Below are 19474 nucleotides of genomic sequence, written 5' to 3'. Positions count from 1 at the left end.
GCAAGAAAAACTGATGTAATGGTGTTGGTTGCCTTACTTTATACTACTGATGACTTGACGTCAGTCCTGAAGCGACAGCAACTGACGCAGAAATACTAAGCTTCTTGTATTCGGGCCGGCCGAGGATTACCCTGGCAGGGATAACCCAGATGTGATAACTGCAACAGTGACTACACTCGGACATCTACATTTACGGTAAGTGTACACACTGTACTTTGAGTGTTTGAGTTGATTGCTACAGTGTGGTTGCATATATGGGGAGAGGTGTTCACTGAGGGAATTGGAAAGGGTGTCACTGGAGTGTCATACTTAGTGGAATCGGACATTAGTATCCAGTTGAGAATTGAGAGAGTTTTTGGGATAGTTAAAACATGTGGGGAAGGAAGTGAGTGAAGTCAAGCCATATAGGATGAGGCTAGTTGACTGGTATTTTGTGGCGATAATCTGCCAGTCAAAATTAATGTTGCCTAGGATTATCTTTTTATTTGCAATTTATGAGCGATTTAGTTTAGGATGTCTTCCAGGGTTGTAACATTATTGCCTTGTGGGGGGGGGGGGTATAGAGTGTGTGTATATGTGTATATATATATATATATATATATATATATATATATATATATATATATATATATATATATATATATATATATATATATATATATATATATATATATATATATATATATATATATATATATATATATATATATATATATATATATATATAGCTGTTTAAGATGGTAGGTGAGGAGTTTGGAATTGTGGAATTTGGGAATAGGTTTATTATATGGTTATATTTCGGGATAGTCCTGGTGTAAAGCTACTCCACCTTCTGTTTTTGTTTTTTTGAGTTTTATCAAGCCTGATATAACCAGGGGCTGACATTTCAGAGCCAAGTATATGGGAGATTAGCCATGTTTGTTGGGCAAGAGTATCTGATTTGTGGGAGATCAGGCATGGAGTTGTGAAATTTTATTGTAGATGCTACAATACATTTAAGCAGTTTGGGTGAGTTTGAGGTAGGCGGGTTGGGTTTTAATGGTTTTGGTGATTTGCTTCATGTGTTGGAAGGAGATTGAGTGGGCTGAGTAGGAATGGGTCTATGGCTTGGGATGAGTTTTGGAGGCTGTTTGGGAGTCAGGATGGGAAGAGGGGAGAGGTTGAGGTGAATATCCAGAGTGGTGAGAGAGGATGATAAGTTTATTTTGGTTTAATTTTGAGTTGGTCTTATTTTGTTATGGTAGGTGTGAGGGTTTATTAATTTAAATTTTGAAATAAAGTTTAGGTGAGTTTTATCTATAGGAATTAATTAATGTTTAAGTGGGATGATTTGAATGGTTAGAGATGAGGCAGATATTGGGAGATGTGTGTAAGATTAAGTGATGTACGGTCATTTGTAAGGTTATAAAACCAGAAGAAAAAGGCTGCAGTAGTATTTCAGAAGCATGGAATGTAGGTTTTTAGAGAGATTGATTAGTGAGACAGGAGCTAAAGCACCAGGGGAACAAATATCGGTGGGGTAGGTGTAGACAGATGAATGAGGTGGATGGGAGTATGTTATAATCTGTGGGGTCAGTTAGTAAATGTAAGAAGTAAATTGCAATGCTTAAATGTAGACTGATGGTTTAGGAGTTTTGTGTATTGTGCTTGGGGTAGTTTCTATATTTATGTACGTCTGAGAGGGGCAGGGCATAGGTGGAGTTCTGCGTGGAGAATAGGTCCTGTAAATGTAAGGCCATGAAGGGTAGCTGAAGAATCTGGGGTGGGAAGGAAGTGTAGCAAGAAAGAGCTCCAACACCAAGACTGGAAGGTTATCGGTGCATTTCTACTTTACAGAGCTTTCCCAAGGTAAGAAACTACTTGCGTCTCGTCTGTTATTTCAGTGGAACAGTGTTATATAATAGGAACAGTAGTCTAACACATAGGATCTACAAGGGTTATGCTGTTGTAGTTACTGTAGAGCTGTTTAGGAGTAAGGTACTGCAAAACACTACAAATCTACAGGGGAGTAATCCTAAGATATACTACTTCATAGGAAACCAGCTTAGTGCAGGAAAGTTTGAGAGAAAAGGCGCAAACTAAATTCAGTTGAGAAAGCAGTAGAAAGAGTATAATCATGTAAAACCCACAAGAAATGTGGAGTAGAACGTAATAAAATTTAAACTAAAAAAAACTGAAACATGAACTACTAAACAGCCAGCACGTAGGAGATTAAAACATATAATGCACACAGGAGCCTAGAACGTATTTTTGAGCACTTCCGTTCTTTTATTAGCCAAACCAAGAACATCTTCAGAATGAAACAAAAATTAAAAAGCCACTTTTTTAAAAAAAAAAAAAGTGGGGTGGTAAGACCACATGACCACCAGGAACCAATTGGAAATGCTAACCAATAATTAACTCATTGTTCCTTAAAGAAACTTTGTATCGATATGTAACAGTTAAAACAACCATTAAGCTTTATGGCATCGTATGAAAGTATATTGAGCTACCATTCTTTAAAATATCAGTTTTTGTAGCAATAAAAAGCATTTAATGTTTATGAATTCATTTAACCCAGATTCCTTGTCTGCCTATAACCTTATTTGCCACTATGCTTCTTGGCACTCAAGCAATGCATTAAAGGTCCCTGAGAAATTGCTTAGACTTACAGCATCCAGTACAAAAAATATATATATATATTTTTTAAATTGACACAGAGTAATGAAGTTTTGCCAGAGAGCTGCTGGTGTCCCTGTTTCACTGTAACATGTTTGTATATTATTTTTAATTTCTTGACTGTCTTTCTGACATTAACTTGTACAAGACTCACAAGCTGCTAAATAAACATCTTTGTGAGTTGCAAGCATACCTATTTTTAGCCCTGATTGTTTTATTTAATACTTTTAAATGGGATGTTTGAAGTGCTGGTGATGAATCTGCAGTACTTGCACCTACCACATTTAAAAGTGCCTGGGCTGCTCCCTGCATTCACAAGTGTGGAAACATTTTTCCTCTAATATAATTTTAAGGTTATTTCTTTTGTAAGTAAAGACAGGGACCTCTTCAATAACTTTCACTAGTTCTTGATTCCCAAGAATAATTTTCCAGTATTCTTTCAAAATACTTCTAATAAGATTAATTTCAAAATAATGGTGAGTGGAAGTGCCTTATGAAAGCAGCAAGTGGAGGATTTTACAAAGTCAGTTCTGCTTGTAATAGCTTCCTTTGTTTCTTTTTTACATGCAAGTAAAATAGGCTTTGCTTTCTTTTTTGTTGTCCGCATATGTTATTTGGCAGAGGTTTTACACTGGATGCCCTTCCTGACCTAACCCTCCCCATTTATCCGGGCTTGGGACCAGCACAAAGAAGTACACTGGCTTGTGCATCCCCGGATTGTTTAATGAAATCTTGGAAAGTCAGAAGATGCCTGAGGAGTGGAGAAAGTGTTTTGGTACCTATTTTTAAGAATAAGGGTGATGTGCTGATGTGCAGAGTTGTAGTAGCTACAGAGGGGTAAAACTGATCAGTCACAGCTTGAAGTTATGGGAAAGAGTAGTGGAAGCTAGGTTAAGAAGGGAGGTGATGATGAGCGATCAGCAGTATGGTTTCATGCCAGGAAAGAGCACTACAGATGTGATGTTTGCTCTGAGAGTGTTAATGGAGAATTTTAGAGAAGGTCAGAAGGAGTTGCACTGTGTCTTTGTGGACTTGGAGAAAGCATATGATTGGGTGCCTAGAGAGGAGTTGTGGTATTGTATGAGGAAGTCGGGAGTGGCAGAGAAGTATGTAAGAGTGGTACAGGATATGTACAAGGGTAGTGTGACAGTGGTGAAGTCTGCAGTGGGAGTGACGTATCCATTTAAGGTGGAGGTGGGATTACATTAAGGATCAGCTCTGAGCCCTTTCTTATTTGCAATCGTGATGTACAGGCTGACAGACAAGATCAGACAGGAGGCCCCATGGACTGTGATGTTTGCAGATGACGTTGTGATCTGTAGTGAGTAGGGACCCGGTTGAGGAGACCCTGGATAGGTGGAGATGTGCTTTAGAGAGGAATGAAGGTCAGCACGACCAAGACAGAATGTGTGTGTGAGTAAGAGGGAGGATGGAGGAATGGTGAGGATGTAGGGAGTAGAGCTGGTGAAGGTGGATGAGTTTAAGTACTTTGGATCAACAGTTCAGAGTAATGGTGAGTGTGAAAGGTGAAGAAGAGAGTACAGGCAGGGTGGAATGGGTGGAGAAGAGTGTCAGGAGTGATTTGTAACAGACTGGTAAGAGTGAAAGGGAAGGTCTACAACTAGGTAGTGAGCTATGTTGTATGGGTTGGAGACAGTGGCATTGACAAAAAGGCAGGAGTCGGAGCTGGAAGTGGCAGAGTTAAAGATGTTAAGATTTGCACTGGGTATGACAAGGATGGACAGGATTAGGAATCTGTATATTAGAGGGTCGGCTCAGGTTGGACACTTTGGAGACAAGTCAGAGAGGAGAGATTGCGTTGGTTTGGACGTGCTGAGGAGGGATGATGAGTATACTGGGAAAAGGATGCTAAGGATGGAGCTGCCAGGTAAGAGGAAAAGAGGAAGGCCTAAGATGAGGTTTATGGATGTGGTGTGAGAGGACATGCAGGTGGTTGGTGTGACAGAGCAATATGCAGAGGACAGGAAGAAATGGTAACAGATGATCCACTGTGGCGACCCATAACGGGAACAGCCGAAAGAGAAGAAGGCTTTGCTTTTTTTTGTCTCAAATGGTAGACTTCACTAATAATCTCGGATAACAAACCAGTGTTGTAACCTCAGTTATGAAATTGTTTTAAATGCTCAATATCTAAAAAAAAATATACATCATTGTTACTAGGGAGTCTACTACACCTTATGAACTGACTCTTAATTACCCCTTTATTAATGTGCAAGGGGTGTTGACTTTTACAATGTAAATTTATTCAAAAGTGTCTTGTGAAAAATCCTACTTGTAAAATGCTTACTTGTTTAACCAACCAAAATGGTGATGTCTAAAAAAAAAAAAAAAAAAAAAATTGATTTCCTTTCCATAGTCTTTTAAAGTAAATTTTAGAAATATTGGTGCTATCATTCACATATTGAAATAACTGTTTTTTTTGTACCACACTGTACAGTATTCAGGTCATCAAATCTTTTATAAAACATGACTTTTATAAAAAGTGGTGGGGTTTAAGATAATATTGCTCCCACCACGCCATCAGTAAACTGGCAAAGACAGTGGCTATCCTTTCCCCCATCATCACTTCCATCTTCTGTTTGATTCATATTCCCTGGAAAACAAAGAATTTGATGGCCAAAACATTATCTAGAAGTGTAGTAATGGGACTGACTAAATCATTTGTAAAATTAGTAAACTTGGTTAAATGTCTGACAAAGTCAGTTCCATCTTCTTGATTGAATGCTGTTTTGCTGTACATCAGTATCAGAGGCTAAAAAGCACCCCTTGTTCTTGTCTTCCATATTACTAAGCAGTTCTAAAAGGTGCCACAAGTCCCTTAAATAGAACTCCGAGCTTTGCACCACAGAATTCAAGTGATGGTTCAAGTAAACAGAAATTGTCTCAATCTTATAGAAATCTGCAACCACTTCTGAACAAGTTCTTGGTTTGGATAATAAAAGAATGCACTCAAAAATATGTTCCAATCTCCTGTGTGCACTGCATGTTTTAGTCTCCTGTGTGCTGGCTCTTTAGTAGTTTGTATTTCAGTTTTTAGTATAATCAATTACCTGAAGGAGAGAAAGACCAGCCAGTCATATAGTATAGCAATAACCGATGTAGGTGTGGCATATTGGAGATTTACCTACGGTTGGTGTAATTTAATCATGAGGTTGAAGCCCGAGTGATTTAACAAATCCAACCGTGGGTAGATCTTTAGTATACCACACCCACGTCGTCTGTTGCTATTGTACGATGGCATTTAAAAAAAAAAAAAAAAAAAATGCTTTTCTTAAATGTCTAACAGCGCTTTGGTATTCCTCTGTTTCCCTTGGTATCCTGGGGCATTGCTGATGTGTGCATGCGTATGGGGCTTGCATTCCCACGCTTTCGCAGTACACCATTGCTTTGTAAAGGAAGCAATAGAGAAAGGAAGATCTCAGTTGCTTTTTTAAATTAAAAAAAACAGGAGGTTTTAATCTACAAGGAAAGAAGAAACTGGGGGGCTTTTAACATACAGGAGAACTGGGGCACACAAAAAAAATAAAAGGATAATCAGGTAGGTTTCTTTAATTTTGCTTCACTTACCTGGTTATCCTTTTTTTTTTATGTGCCATGTCTCTCGTTCGTTTGGGTCTCCAGTTTTGAGTTTAATTTTTTTTCTTTTTAAATGAAAGAAAAGTACACTTAACTGCATATATTCAAGAGAGTCCAGGTGACCAGACCTTTTCCCATTGGTATATGCTCGGATTTGCAGCAGGCACACTCCTTTGGCCGACCAATCAGTGTTACTTTTTGAATACTAATGGCCAGTCGTAGAATATTGTTCAAGGTTCTAAGCTTGGATTCTGTGGTAGTGCTTTCACTGTTTTGAGACAACGGACATTAACAAGTAGAACACCAATCCATTATAAGCCTTAAGTGAGTAATGCAGTGTCCCTTAGCAAGTTCACAGTGGTAGAATCTGCAGTCCCTGCTGAAACTGTACCTGTGTGAGCTAAGAACTCAGGAAGTGCAGGCAGTATTCAAGCTTCTTTTTTGATTTTGTAAGCAGAAAGATAATTGTCCACAGTTCAGTGTGTCACACTTCATAGTTATTTAACTTAATTCAGTCGAGAGGGTGCTTTTTTCCATCTGGAAGATAGGTTCCTTGTCGAGAAGACCAGGGAATGCTTGAACAAACGGCAGTCTCTTCCATGCAATAGCCAACTTTGTAGTAAACTATAACATCACTGCCTAACCCTCAGACAATTAAACTGGTTTACTTCAGCCTATCTCCTAGTTCTTTCTCAGCTAACTACAATACACAGACTTCTCTGCAAAAAAATTCCCCATATCTTAACTTAAAACAGCACTTCTACCCCAGTAGAATTTTATGCTTTGGAGAAAAATCACAAATCCCTAGAACTGTGTAATCTAATATAGCAGATGACTGTCTGTATCCATATAAACTGTGGACCACATCCCACTTCCACTGGGATGCATCTCTCCAGGAAGAAGTACTCTCTCCTCTTCAGCTTGCCATGCTGTCAAACCATTTCTCTTCATTCAGAATCCTATGGTCTACAACTAGTCTTCACCAATACCTAGTTTAACATCTCCCAGTCGTATACATAGTTTTGAGACACTGCTCATCCTCCACCTCTATACTTTTAATATAATCATATGTAGCCATATATAGGGTCATAGGTTACCACATTAGTGGCCCTAGAGCTCTTACAAGCCTAGCTATGTTTATCCTGAGTTGCCCCAGTTGTCGGTGGTTAAGTGACTGAAGTTTGCTAATACTAACTGTCTCTGTCCAGAAGGGACATGGGCATCTCCCAGCAGTGAATTTGCTGTCACCCATTCATTGATCTAAGTTGCGTTTGAAGAGGGTCAGGGAGGGGCTCGGTTTCATGTCAACTGAAAACTTGTTCCAGAGAAGTAGCAGTCTCTGGGAGATGTACCTCTGTTTCTCCTGTATGACATGTTCATGTCAGAGGCTAGGTTAAGTTCCTTGGAGCGAGTGACCCTCCTGCAATTTGATTTATGTATGGGTAGCATTTCCATCAGGGCCAAGTCAGAAACTGCCCTGTAAGCTAGGCACAGCTCACTTGTTAGCAACCTGTAGGAGATGGAATGCAGTGACATGGCTTTCAGTCTTTCCGTGCAAGACTTGTTTTGTGTACACTGTAATTTCTTGGTAAGAAACCTCTGTAGTCTTTCCAGTTGTTGCAGGTGTCTGGAGAGGTACGTGCAAAAGGGAGCGTTGTACTCAATTATTGCTCTGATGAGGGCTGAGTATAATGGAATTATAACATCCTTGGATCTAGATGTGAGGCCTTTACTTAGAGCATATGCCACATAGGATTGTCTTACTATTGTGGATATGTGGTCAAAGTTCAGCTTGCCATCATCCTGAGCACCCAGATTATGTACCACTGGGTCTACACTTGGGGGGGGGGGGTGCTGTCTGTAATGTAATTAGCAGGAATGTCAGCTTTCCCCAAAGAGAATAATAATGCATTTTTTGAATTTAGCTGTAATCCGTGGCTTTGACACCAGTCATTTGTCTGAGTTAACCCTGTCTGCAGTATATTAACATGGTGTGGGGACTCCTTGATTACTCCCAATTTGCAACAGCCAGTAAACAAGGTCAGCCTCAGGCCGTCCAATCTTGCCTGGACTTCAGAGAAGTAAATTCTGAACAATAATGGGCCCAGCACAGAACCTTGTGGTACGTCACTGTTGACTGGTCTTTTGCTAGAGGTGAAGTCACCCACTTTGACAGTGTGTGTCTTGTTGGTGAGCCAGTTTGGTACCCATTTGGTAATGTAGGGGTTAATTCCCAATTGCGAGATTTTCTCCAATACCTGAGTGGGGATTGTGTTACATGCCATGGCTAGGTCAAGCTAGGTGGTATGCACTCTTTCCCTCATTCAGCGCCTTGGTGACTCTGTCAGCCATGTTTAGCAGGCATGATCTAACTTTAATGAATCCAAACTGGCTTGGGTTCAGAATTTGGAGATTACATATGTCCTTGTTAATAAGGTCCATAATGACTCTTTCTATGGCCTTGCAGATGAGGCTAGTCAAGTTTATAGACATATAATTCCCAGGGTCAGTTTATCTTCCCCCTTTTTGCAGAGGGATTACTGTTGCTGTCTATTCCACCAGGAAATACCATTCTCAGGCTGTGGTTAGAGGGATCCAAGTGGGTCTGGTAAGTCATGTTTTAAGTTGTTTAAAAGGCTGCCTGGAATATTGTCTGGTCCCATTGATGCTGTATTTTTGGCTTTGGAGAGCGCTGAGATGACATGCTCTCTTGAGATAATAGGCTGAGGAATGGTGGTAGGTATACTTTGGGAGATGACTAGAGGGGATTAAGTTTTCTCTAAAGTCAGCCAACAGGTTGCTTATTACCTCTGGTTGTTATGTTAATTATCTGTGAACCTGCTTCAGACTCCACCTCTTAACTACAATATTAACATTTTTTGCTCTACCCAATTCATTCCCCCACCTCAATTTCTTTGAATTTGAGTACTAATCACATGACTTCATGTTTGACAATGTTCAACATCTACAAATGCACAAGTATCTTTATTTCATGTGAATGTAATCTAATTAGCAAATTAATGTATAATTGTTGATTTATATTAATGTCCGTTTATGTATATTATTGAATGTTTTTAAAAATGTTTGTAATATGTTGGAGCTTTTTTTCCCATGGTCTTCATTAAAAAGTTTGACTAAACCCAGTCAAAGAAACCCTATAAACAAATAAAAAATAAGTAAAACCATTTTTTGTTCACCGAAAGACAAATGTAGACCCAAGCCAAAACATAGGTGGTGGAAGACATTGTAGTGATGAAGGAACCAAGAATGATCAAGATATATGAGTGGTAAAATTGATGAAGTAGCTTTCCTGCAAAGGTGGACAGGTACTTCATTACTCATCTGTACTTGGTGGTTTGTAAAATGATTCAGAAAGTTTCTTCCAGTTCTGTGGTTAATAACCCATGATTAAGTACTTAAAAGTCTTACTCTCTGGTTCGTCCATTAAAAACTAGAAGAACCTGGGTAGTAATATAATCATGATGGCTTGAGATCTAAGTGAATTACTAATCAGTTTCTTGAATGCTAGGAAAAAATATTCCTTGTCTGACATGTTGCTTAACCACGTCTGATCTGCGGATACGGTTTTACAGTAAATGCATAGAAGCACAGAGAATTTCACTTAAGAATGTAACTTTTTTTGAGTTAAGTACATTATTATTTTTAGAGCTGTAAAAGTTAAACCATTTTTTCTCTTTCTCTCTGTTAATATAAAAGTTGCTACCTGCAGTATTTCCTGAGAAACTTATCAGTTTTGTCATTCTAGTTGTGGTGTTGCCTGGATGAGCAGCTGCAAATGCTACAGTGGGAAAATGAGTCTTGGCACATACGTTGTTGTCATTGCACTTTTAACACTGGTACAGAAAATGAGTGTGTGATGCATTTTACTCTATCAACATATTTTACAGTACATCTGCTGGAGCTTTCAGATAAGCAGGAGTCCTTCAAAAAACTTTAGTCTGATACGTGTGTAGATATGTTGTGTAACCTTGGCTGGTTCACTGAAATGGATCACTTCACATATTGTTTATTCAGTTTACCATTACAGCATTTTTTTGCTTTGTTTTTCACTGTATTTGTAGTTTGATATGCATTGTATGTTTAGATTTGGAGAAACAGCTGCTTGTCAGGATGATTAACAAATTTCACTTTTGTTTCTGATTTTAAGTTTAGCTTTCTTGTTTTTGTTGTAGGCAGTATGACCTGAGAGAAAACAGTAAACATTCTGAAGTGTTGATTGACCTTACAGAGTATTGTGGACAGCTTGTAGAAGCAAAGTGCATCTCTATTAACCCCCAAAATAACAACTATATGGCCGTGGGAGCTAGTGGGCCTTTTGTTCGTCTCTATGACATACGCATGATGCAGAATCACAGGTAATTCTGCAATGTCCATTTTTTCTTTTCCTTACAGCAGTGCATATTTATATCAGTTGGATGTATTGTATTGGTTTTATTGTGCATAAATGATGCCTTCTGTACTGGTAAGTAGGGCTGGTTTGTTCACCTGAAATAAGTAAATAAAAACTAACGTTTGGCACTCTACATTTACTATATTAAGTTGAACATTGATGAGCATCATGTTGGGACAGACAGAATATGATATGAGAGCTGCCTGTGTCCAGGTGGGTGGGGCAACAGGAGTAAAGGAGGAGAGGCCGTTGTAAACTTCTGTCTGGCAAATGGCTTGATGGGCAACATATGATTCAGCAAGAAAGACTATCTCAAGATCACATACAAGAGTGGCCGACATGGAACGTAGACATGCACTCTTCGTAAGGAAAGGGAAACTGGGTAGAATCTGTATTTGCAAAGTTATCCCCAGTGAAAGTGTCTGTCCAAAATGCAAACCACTTGTCACCTCAAAGTCAAAGAAAACTGTCATTCAAAACTACACCACAGTGTAGCTGAACAAAATTGCGATGCTTAATTCCCAGTGGAAAAACATACTGAGAATAATAATAAAATAACTTAAAATAAAAGTAGAATAAAATAACATAATGACCAGACGCACTTTACATACTAGTAGAATTGAGTAACAACATGTGCATGACCTTATAAGAACTAAACAGCGTATGGAATGGTGAACATGAATATTGCACAGTGTGATTAATATTGCACTTCATAGAGTCCTGTGGTAAGGTGTGAGCCAATGTTAAATATGCCCATCAGTAAGTTTTTGCACATGAAAAAGCTTAATACTTACAGTGCAACAAAGCCTAGATATGTAAGGATCTGTACAGTCAGATAAATAGCATAACTATGTGGTAGGAGAGGAAGTATGCATTGACAAGTCTCCTGGCTCGTTTTCCACAAGAGTTCAGTAGTCTTATGGAGAGAGAGGAAAGAAACGAGTGTCGAAGTCCTACAGTGCATACTTCTGTATCTACTACCGGAGGATAGGTGGGAAAACTTCCTGTTTGCAGGATGTGAAGGATCACTGGATATCTTCCTGTCTCTACTGATGCAGCGTGATTCATGTAGTCTTCCAGAGGTGCAAGAGAGGAACCCATGATTTTTTTTGCTGTCCTTACAACTTGCCTAAGAGCCTCGCAATCGGAGATGTTGCAGCCCCCATACCAGACAGTGATGTTATTGGTAAGAACGCTTTTGATAGTACCCCTGTAAAAAGTATAGAGGATGGTCTTCAATAGTTTTGCCTTTCTCAGTTTCCTTAAGAAGTGAAATCATTGCTGAGCTTTTTCTTTGACCATGTAAGATACATGGACCGACCAGGACAGGTCCTCAGTGTTATGTGCTCCCAGAAACTTTGTACTTTTGCACAGATATTTGACGCCTTGTACAGCTGCAAGCAGTAGACTAAGAAGGCTGTAGAGTCAGCAGAGACTAGGCGAGGACTTGGAAGTTGACTGGAGAGAAATCGCAAGAGTTAAAGAAAATACTCTGGTCCCTAGCACCTTATAAAGAAGAGAATACAGGTGGAGTTGAATAACGGCAGTGCCACAAAATAGCATGTGTGATGGTGTGATGACTGTACAACAGGTGAGCATCTGAGTATTAAAACAAGGTACATAAGGAAAGCAGGTTGGGGTTGGCATAATGGTTAAGGTGTTTTATACTGCAAACACAAGGTATAGGGTTTGATTTTTATCTGTGCTTATTGGCTAGGTGTGTAATACTCTGCAGACAGCTTGTCTAGTAATTGCCATTACTTAATTACCTTACCAGAGGACTCTATGAAGTAATATAAAATACAAAAGTGCAGGAAGTCATCAAAAGAAATGGGTGCACAAAACAGTGGAAGACAAGACAGGCCAGGCTAAGAAGGATTTCTGGTTGACTATCGAAGAGGCCAAGAGAGCAGTTGCATTAGCAATGAACAAAGCGTCCTTGAGACTACCAGCTTTTGGAAAGTGACCCAGGAGATGGCACGAGATATGTGGTTGCAAGGCAATGAAGGAAAGATAAAGAAGATATATATGGGATACCAGCAACAAACTCCTTGCAGGCCCATAGATCATCAAAGACAGATGGAAGGAATACTTACAACAGCTTCTACATGTGGTGGTGGTGGGGGGGGGGGTGTCAGAAACTACTGTTTAGCCACCGGCTGTAATAAAGTAAGAAAAGTCCTCCCTAGAAGAAATAAGAACAGCCCTAAGGAAAATGAAGTCTGGGAAAGCAGCAGAATCAGATTAGGTCACAGCAAATAAGATCAAGATGTTGGGCGAGTTAGAGGAGAAATGGATTGAGAAGGGTACTCATAGCAATATGGTGAAAGAGGTACATCTCAGATGACTAGAGAGTAAGCATTCTAGTGCTAGGGTACAAGAACAAAGGGGACAATCACAAATGAGAGTAGTATAGGGGTATCAAAGTCCTGTCACACTGCATGAAAGTTTATTTGATCACTGCTGCAAAGTAGCCAGAGCTCTGTGGGTTATATTTTGCACAAGATACAACAGCCAGACAGCTTCCAGAGGTAAAGGGCACCTTCCACATGCCCAGACTTTTGATGACTTGCGCAGAGTTCTAGAAAATTAAGTGACTGGATGCCAAGCCTTTCAGAGCTTTCCTGTAGTCAGAGTGGGCTTTTGAAGATAAATAGCTAAGATCTTGCATTGCTGGGCAGATAAATATAATGTTTAATATTAGTTTTCTTCCAAAGGAAGTTTTTGTGAAATTCTTAAAGCTAGGAATTTGATGTTTATTGGGCTGTCGTATAACTTTTCAGTGTTTCATATACAGGGTTACCCACTGGTTGGCACAATGGATAGTATTGTCACCTCACAGCAAAAAGTTCCCTGTTTTTTTTTTCTGGTCAGGGGTGCCTTCTGTGTGGAGCCTGCATGCCCTCACTGTGTTTACATGGGTTTCCTCCAGGTTTTGCAGTTTCCTCCCACATTCCAAAGACAGTAGGAGGATTAGCCACTCTAAACTGACCATAAGGTGGGTGTGGGTGTGTGGGTGGGTGTGGGTATGTGTGGGTGTGTGTGGGTGTGTGTGTGAATCTGTGCTGTGGAAGAACTGCCGCAGCACGGCTAGCCATCTGATGGTGTAAAACTTGACTCTAGATTCACTGTTGAAGTGACACCCCAACCCCATGGGCAAAAATGGGTTTTGGATGGATATAACTTTTCAGTCTGTTTGAACTCTGAAAAGTTTTTGCTTTGTAAGTTTGTTTGAAAGCGGGGTAAAAACTTATTGCTAACTTTTTTGTATGTGCTAGAGTAAGTGTACATTTTTCTTTTTCATTGTATTTTATGTTGAACACTTTATTTTTTAATACTTGCCTCTTAGTGTTTGACTGCTTTCAGTGTTAACAGGGCTTCAGGCTTTCATTATTCACTTTACCACAGAACAACTTAAACTCCCTCAGTTCTTCTCAAATCAGAGCCAGCAGCTGTTTCTTCAGTGAATCCAGCTACTGCTTGAGCTGAAAAACACTTTCCATTGCTGGGCAGATAAGTTCACTTCAGGGGAAAAAACTTTCCACATCATCTTTTGATTGAAACTGAGCTTTTTGTGAAAATATTTAATGTTATGTTGTCCTATCTCACCTTCATTCTTACTGGTTGTGTTTGGAACTGATCCTCTGTTCCAACTCTGCCAAATACTAAAGCTCGAGGTCTTCCTATGGCTCATGGCTGTATCCCTATCCCATCATGCTCTAGTGAAGCTCCCCAGATCTTGTTAGCTGCTGAACAGATCAGAGGCTTCCATCTTGGCTCTGGCTAAGTGAACCAAATTTTTTCTCATTGTTATTTTACTAATTTCTCATAATTGTTCTTGTTATACTTGAAAACTAGTTGGCGTTTGGTATTATTTAGGATGTTCATTTCTGTATTGTTGCATCTGGCAGTCAATTTGTTTTCATTAGGCCTTGTTTTTTTCCCTATCCTAGCTAATTTTTTCTGTATTTTTCTGTTGGAGTAAATAGAAAGGTGACAGCCCGTTTAAGTTAGAGGGCTGCCGCTGCCCATTTTAGAGGGCAACCTAACTGCTTTCTTTCCCTCTTGCGTGAAGTTTTAAAAAAGTCTGATATTTTATGTATTATACTGTAGGATTTTATAGATATAGTTATTGTTTTTGGTCCTGTGTCTGTCTTTGTCTGTCTGTGTGTCTGCGTGCCTGTCTGTCTCGAACATGTCCAAAGAGCATTAAGAAACTAAGCCTTTGGGTTTTAAAAAGTATAGTAAGTGCAGCCAGAAGATGTCAGTAACGGACTCCCATACTGTTGGTGTTTACTGCTTGGGATCAGTACATTTGCAGGAATTATGCTAGATATGTCACTCATCCAGCCCTAGAGTGCTAATAGAGTGAAAAAATAAGTTAATTGTTAGAGGCTTATTGAGGTTCCTCTTCCAGGAAGCTGTTGTAGGTCTGGACACTTCAGGATCAACAAAATCACGTTGAACCAAATCAGACAAGTCCACAAAAAGATCTTACCCTCTTCGGGGCGGTTGGAGCCTGTTAAAAAAAAAAAAAAACAAAATTGTATCTCCGGCTCAGACAATTTCGGAGCAGACTAAATCTACTTCATTGGTGCCAGCTGTTGTGCTGCCTCTGGAATTTGAACTCTGGAGTCGGTCCCCAGAATTCGAGCCGGTTAATCCTGTTCTGAGGTCACCTATTTTGCAGTCAATCATATCCCCTACCCTCTCCTTAAAGTCCTGCAGGAGTCTTTTTCGGACGATGTGGATAAGGGTGGTGCTTAGGCTTTTAAAGACACAGGCGCTGGCCAAACTTCCTTCGCCTCCAACCCACAGGGATTTGGAGCCAGCCAAGACTATCCTGCCAACATAGACTCCTCCTCCAAGCTGACCCGGGACCTCTGAGTCGGAATGCTTGGGAACAGACTGATGTTTATCATGTTACACTGCTGCATTCATTATACTTGGGTTATCTTGCTGTCAGGCAGTTCCCCAGTCGGCCTGCGTTCCAAAGTCTTGGTCCGGCGTCGGTTGCTGTCGCCTCCTCCCTGACGTCAGTGCGACAGGGGTATAAAAGATGCAGCCGACGCCATTTTCTTCAGTCTTTCGTGTTGCGCAGTGCCAGAAGCAAAAGCAGTTAGCAAGTTCCAGTCAGCCGTCTCCTGAGATTTTCATTCCAAATCTAGAATTGAAGTCTTCTACAAAGCTAAGTACCCCGTTGGGGAAACTTTTTCTTGCCTCAGACCGATGTCAGTAAAAGTTAACTGTATTTCTTGTGGGAAGCAAATACCTCATAAGGATTTCCATTCCTATTGTATCCCATGCCTAGGCCCAGACCACGACGTCACTGGTTGTCAGTTTTGTGCTAGGTTTAACAAGCGCACTATTTGATTTTGCCCGACATTATTTTGGTAGAAAATTCAATTATACCATGCCGTCAGAACTTCTGACTACCAGATTACACAAAAAGCGCAAAGACAAGGATAGGCATCCGAGGCCTAAAACTGACTATGAAGCCTCTACTAGCCCAGTCGCCGGTTCTCCGGTTTTCAGCGAGGTGCCTTCGCAGCCCCTGACAACCGCTTCTATAGAACCACAGGCCGCCTCTGACTCCCACGTGGAGATGGCTGGGCCTTCGGACGCACAAGTTATTCAGTCTACCGAGACTAACCTTTCAGAAGGATCCAGAGTAGCTGAGTTACCCACAGCTTCAGAGGGTGTCTTCAGACCTTCTCAGTTGAGCAGTAAACCCTCAGCTAAGTTTAAGCCTTCTTTAAAATCAAAGAAACAAATACAGCATTCTCCAGGACAGGCCTCCATGCCTAAGAAACAAATGCTCAGAATGGCTGAAGACCTAATCACTCTGATCAGGGGGTCCCATCCCCCTCCAGATGAAAGGCCTAGACAGGATGCAGACTATGACTCATCCGACCAGGTGTCCATCTCTTCTGATTAATCCTCAGACCCTAGGATACTCTTTACCCCCTTATGAGGATTCTGATGCTGAGGAATCAATTCCATCAGCCTCACCGCCTGAGGACTACTCCTTTGGGGAATCCCTACATACCATGAGGGAGCATTTCCACTGGGAAGGCCACGATTACTCAGAATCCTAGAAAAGGCTCAGAGACTTCCTTTTATTACCTCAACACAGACCCCTTGCTATTCCGCCAGTGTTAGAGATTGTGGATGATGTGTATACTGAATCCAGCTTAAATCCTAATTCCTTACCTCCAGCCCTTGTTAAACCTGACAGATACTACAGAGTCCCTAACTCGCATAAATTTCTGTATAAAAGTCCTGTAGCTGACCCTGAAACTATTTCTCAGGGACCCAAAGGAGTTAAGGCCTCATCAGCCAAGAATCCAGTTCCCTCTGACAGAGTTTCCAGAGCATTAGACAGATGGGGAAAGAAAGTATATACGTCTGCAACTTTAGCAATGAGAGCCTTACATTGCCAGTTTCACATGCTAAAATATCAGCAATTTTTACTGTCTCAGTTAAAAACAAAAAATGCTTCCAGAATCAGATCCTCCTAATTTTAAAGAAATGCAGGATTTATTGCATGCAGCTGAACAAGTGGGAAAGCATACTTTGCAATGTGGTTTTGATTCTCTAGAGGCCTCCTGCAGAGCAGCAGTTACAGGCTCTGTCATTAGAAGACATGCTTGGTTAAAAGAACATACGTTACCAGATCATGTTAAAGCAAAATTATTGGATGCACCTTTGCACCAGGATGTGTTATTTGGAGTTTAGGCAGAAGAGGTATTAAAGAAAATGTAGGATAAGGCAAAATCTATGCAAAAGGTGAAGAAATTCCCAAGGTTCAGCCTCCTAGATTTAGCAGAAACTGGCCAACTAAGAAACTGTCCTTTCCAATTACAGACAGACCTCAAAGGGGAAGATACAGACTACCATGGGGTAGAGGTCAAACACAAGGTCCTTATAGGCTTCGACAGTGGGTTGCATCAGGCCAGAAAGAAGGGGAAGACAGGCCCCAACCATATAAAAAGCAGCTCCAATGACTTCCCACTACAGCTGCCAAACAAATCCCTCTCGGCAGCCCCCTTGAGAGGAAAACTAGCACTCTTCTACCACAGTTGGCAAATGATTACCAAAGACAAATGGGTTCTCAACATTGTATTTCAAGGCTACATGTTCCACTTTCACACTCTGCCAAGGTTAAAAGAAATGCCAAATCTGCCACCAAATCAATGGGCAGAGGCTCAAAAACAAATTATAGCACTCATGGATATGAGAGCTATTCAAAATGTACCATCACAGGAACAAGGACAAGGATTTTACTCTACTCTTTCTGGTACCCAGAAAGGACAAAGCCTGGAGGCCCATTCTGGATCTTTCATCTCTAAACACATACCTGGATGTTCGAAATTCAAAATGTTGACATTACAGCAGCTTCTTCCCATGCTGGGCAAGAAAGCTTGGCTCGTGACTTTGGACCTCAAGGAGGCATACCTGCATGTCCCTATCGTTCAAAACTGCAGAAGATGCCTCAAACTCATAGCTGGTTCAATGTGCTACCAATTCTCTGCACTGCACTTTGTGAAGACCCTGGGCGCAGTAGATAAGCCAAAGTGCCTGGCACCAGTAATTGCATTTTGCAGACAGAAAGGAATTCAAATTTATCCGTACCTGGACGACTGCCTGATTCAAGCAGAGAGCAAGGACATTCTTCTAAACCATGCATATATATATATATATATATATATATATATATATATATATATATATACATACATGCATATATATATATATATATATATATATATATATATATATATATATATATATGCATGCATATATATATATATATATATATATATATATATATGCATGCATATATATATATATATATATATATATATGCATGCATATATATATATATATATATATGCATGCATATATATATATATATATATATATATATATGCATGCATATATATATATATATATATATATATATATATGCATGCATATATATATTTATTTATTTTTATTTTATTTTATTTTACATTTGTTAACCGGGCTAGTCTGGCTGGATACATGTCCATTTTCAGCAGAGGCCCGAGGAGAAAAGCTCCACTATCAGACTAATACACTACAATATATGAAGTAACTAATAGTCTAGCTATACAAATACAACTAAAACTAATATAGTATAATATGGCAAAATACAAATGAAGTCCTTTTTCATATACAAATCTGACTAGATGACAATCAAAATTCAATCAGGGTCTGAGGAGAGATGCTTCAGTATCAACAACAATTTATAGTTAAAACAATATCCATAGAAGCTAGTAATAACAACAAAAAGGTATTGGCTGAAAGCATAAAAGTAGTTAATATAGTGTTAAAACAGGCAGGTTAGTAATGTAAAAGATATTAAGAGGTTAGAGATAGGTAAGAGGCAGAATTGATGTAAAGAGAAAGGAAACGATAAGTTACAGTTGCTGTTAGGTATAGGTTTTCTGAACATAGTGAGGCAAGGAAGAGGCAGTAGGTATAGGAGAGGGGAAACAAAGATAGTGAGAAATGAAAAGGGTAGTATGAATTATAGGAGGTCAGTTAATAGATGTAGAGACAGAAAAAAAAAAAAATGAGTGGTCAGAGGAGTCAAACAGAGCTAAGAACAGAAGAGTGGAGGTATAATAAAAGGGACTGTGGAAGTCAGTTAAAGTTAGAACTAAAGAGCAAAAGTACAGAGGAGCAGATTGGGGAGAGTAATAAACTCTGCTGAGGTCAGTCAGGATTAGAGCAGGGCAGAGCCAGTGAGTTATTAGGTGAGTTTTCATTTGTCAAATTTTT

General features: G+C 39.8%; 1 protein-coding gene across 1 annotated transcript in view; it reads left to right on the top strand.

The window, feature by feature from the left end:
• The window catches only part of WDTC1 (WD and tetratricopeptide repeats 1), a 2674659-nt gene that overhangs the window by 864332 nt on the left and 1790853 nt on the right, over positions 1 to 19474 (top strand). The window contains 1 exon segment of the mRNA XM_044084279.1: positions 10449 to 10631. Within this exon segment, the coding sequence (XP_043940214.1) occupies positions 10449 to 10631 (183 nt within the window).

Source organism: Protopterus annectens, chromosome 1.part1 (assembly GCF_019279795.1).
Source record: "Protopterus annectens isolate FY-2018-M chromosome 1.part1, PAN1.0, whole genome shotgun sequence".
In the NCBI taxonomy this organism is placed as follows: Eukaryota; Metazoa; Chordata; order Ceratodontiformes; family Protopteridae; genus Protopterus; species Protopterus annectens.
Note: the sequence above shows the minus strand (reverse complement) of the source record. Positions and strands in the feature narration are given on the sequence as shown.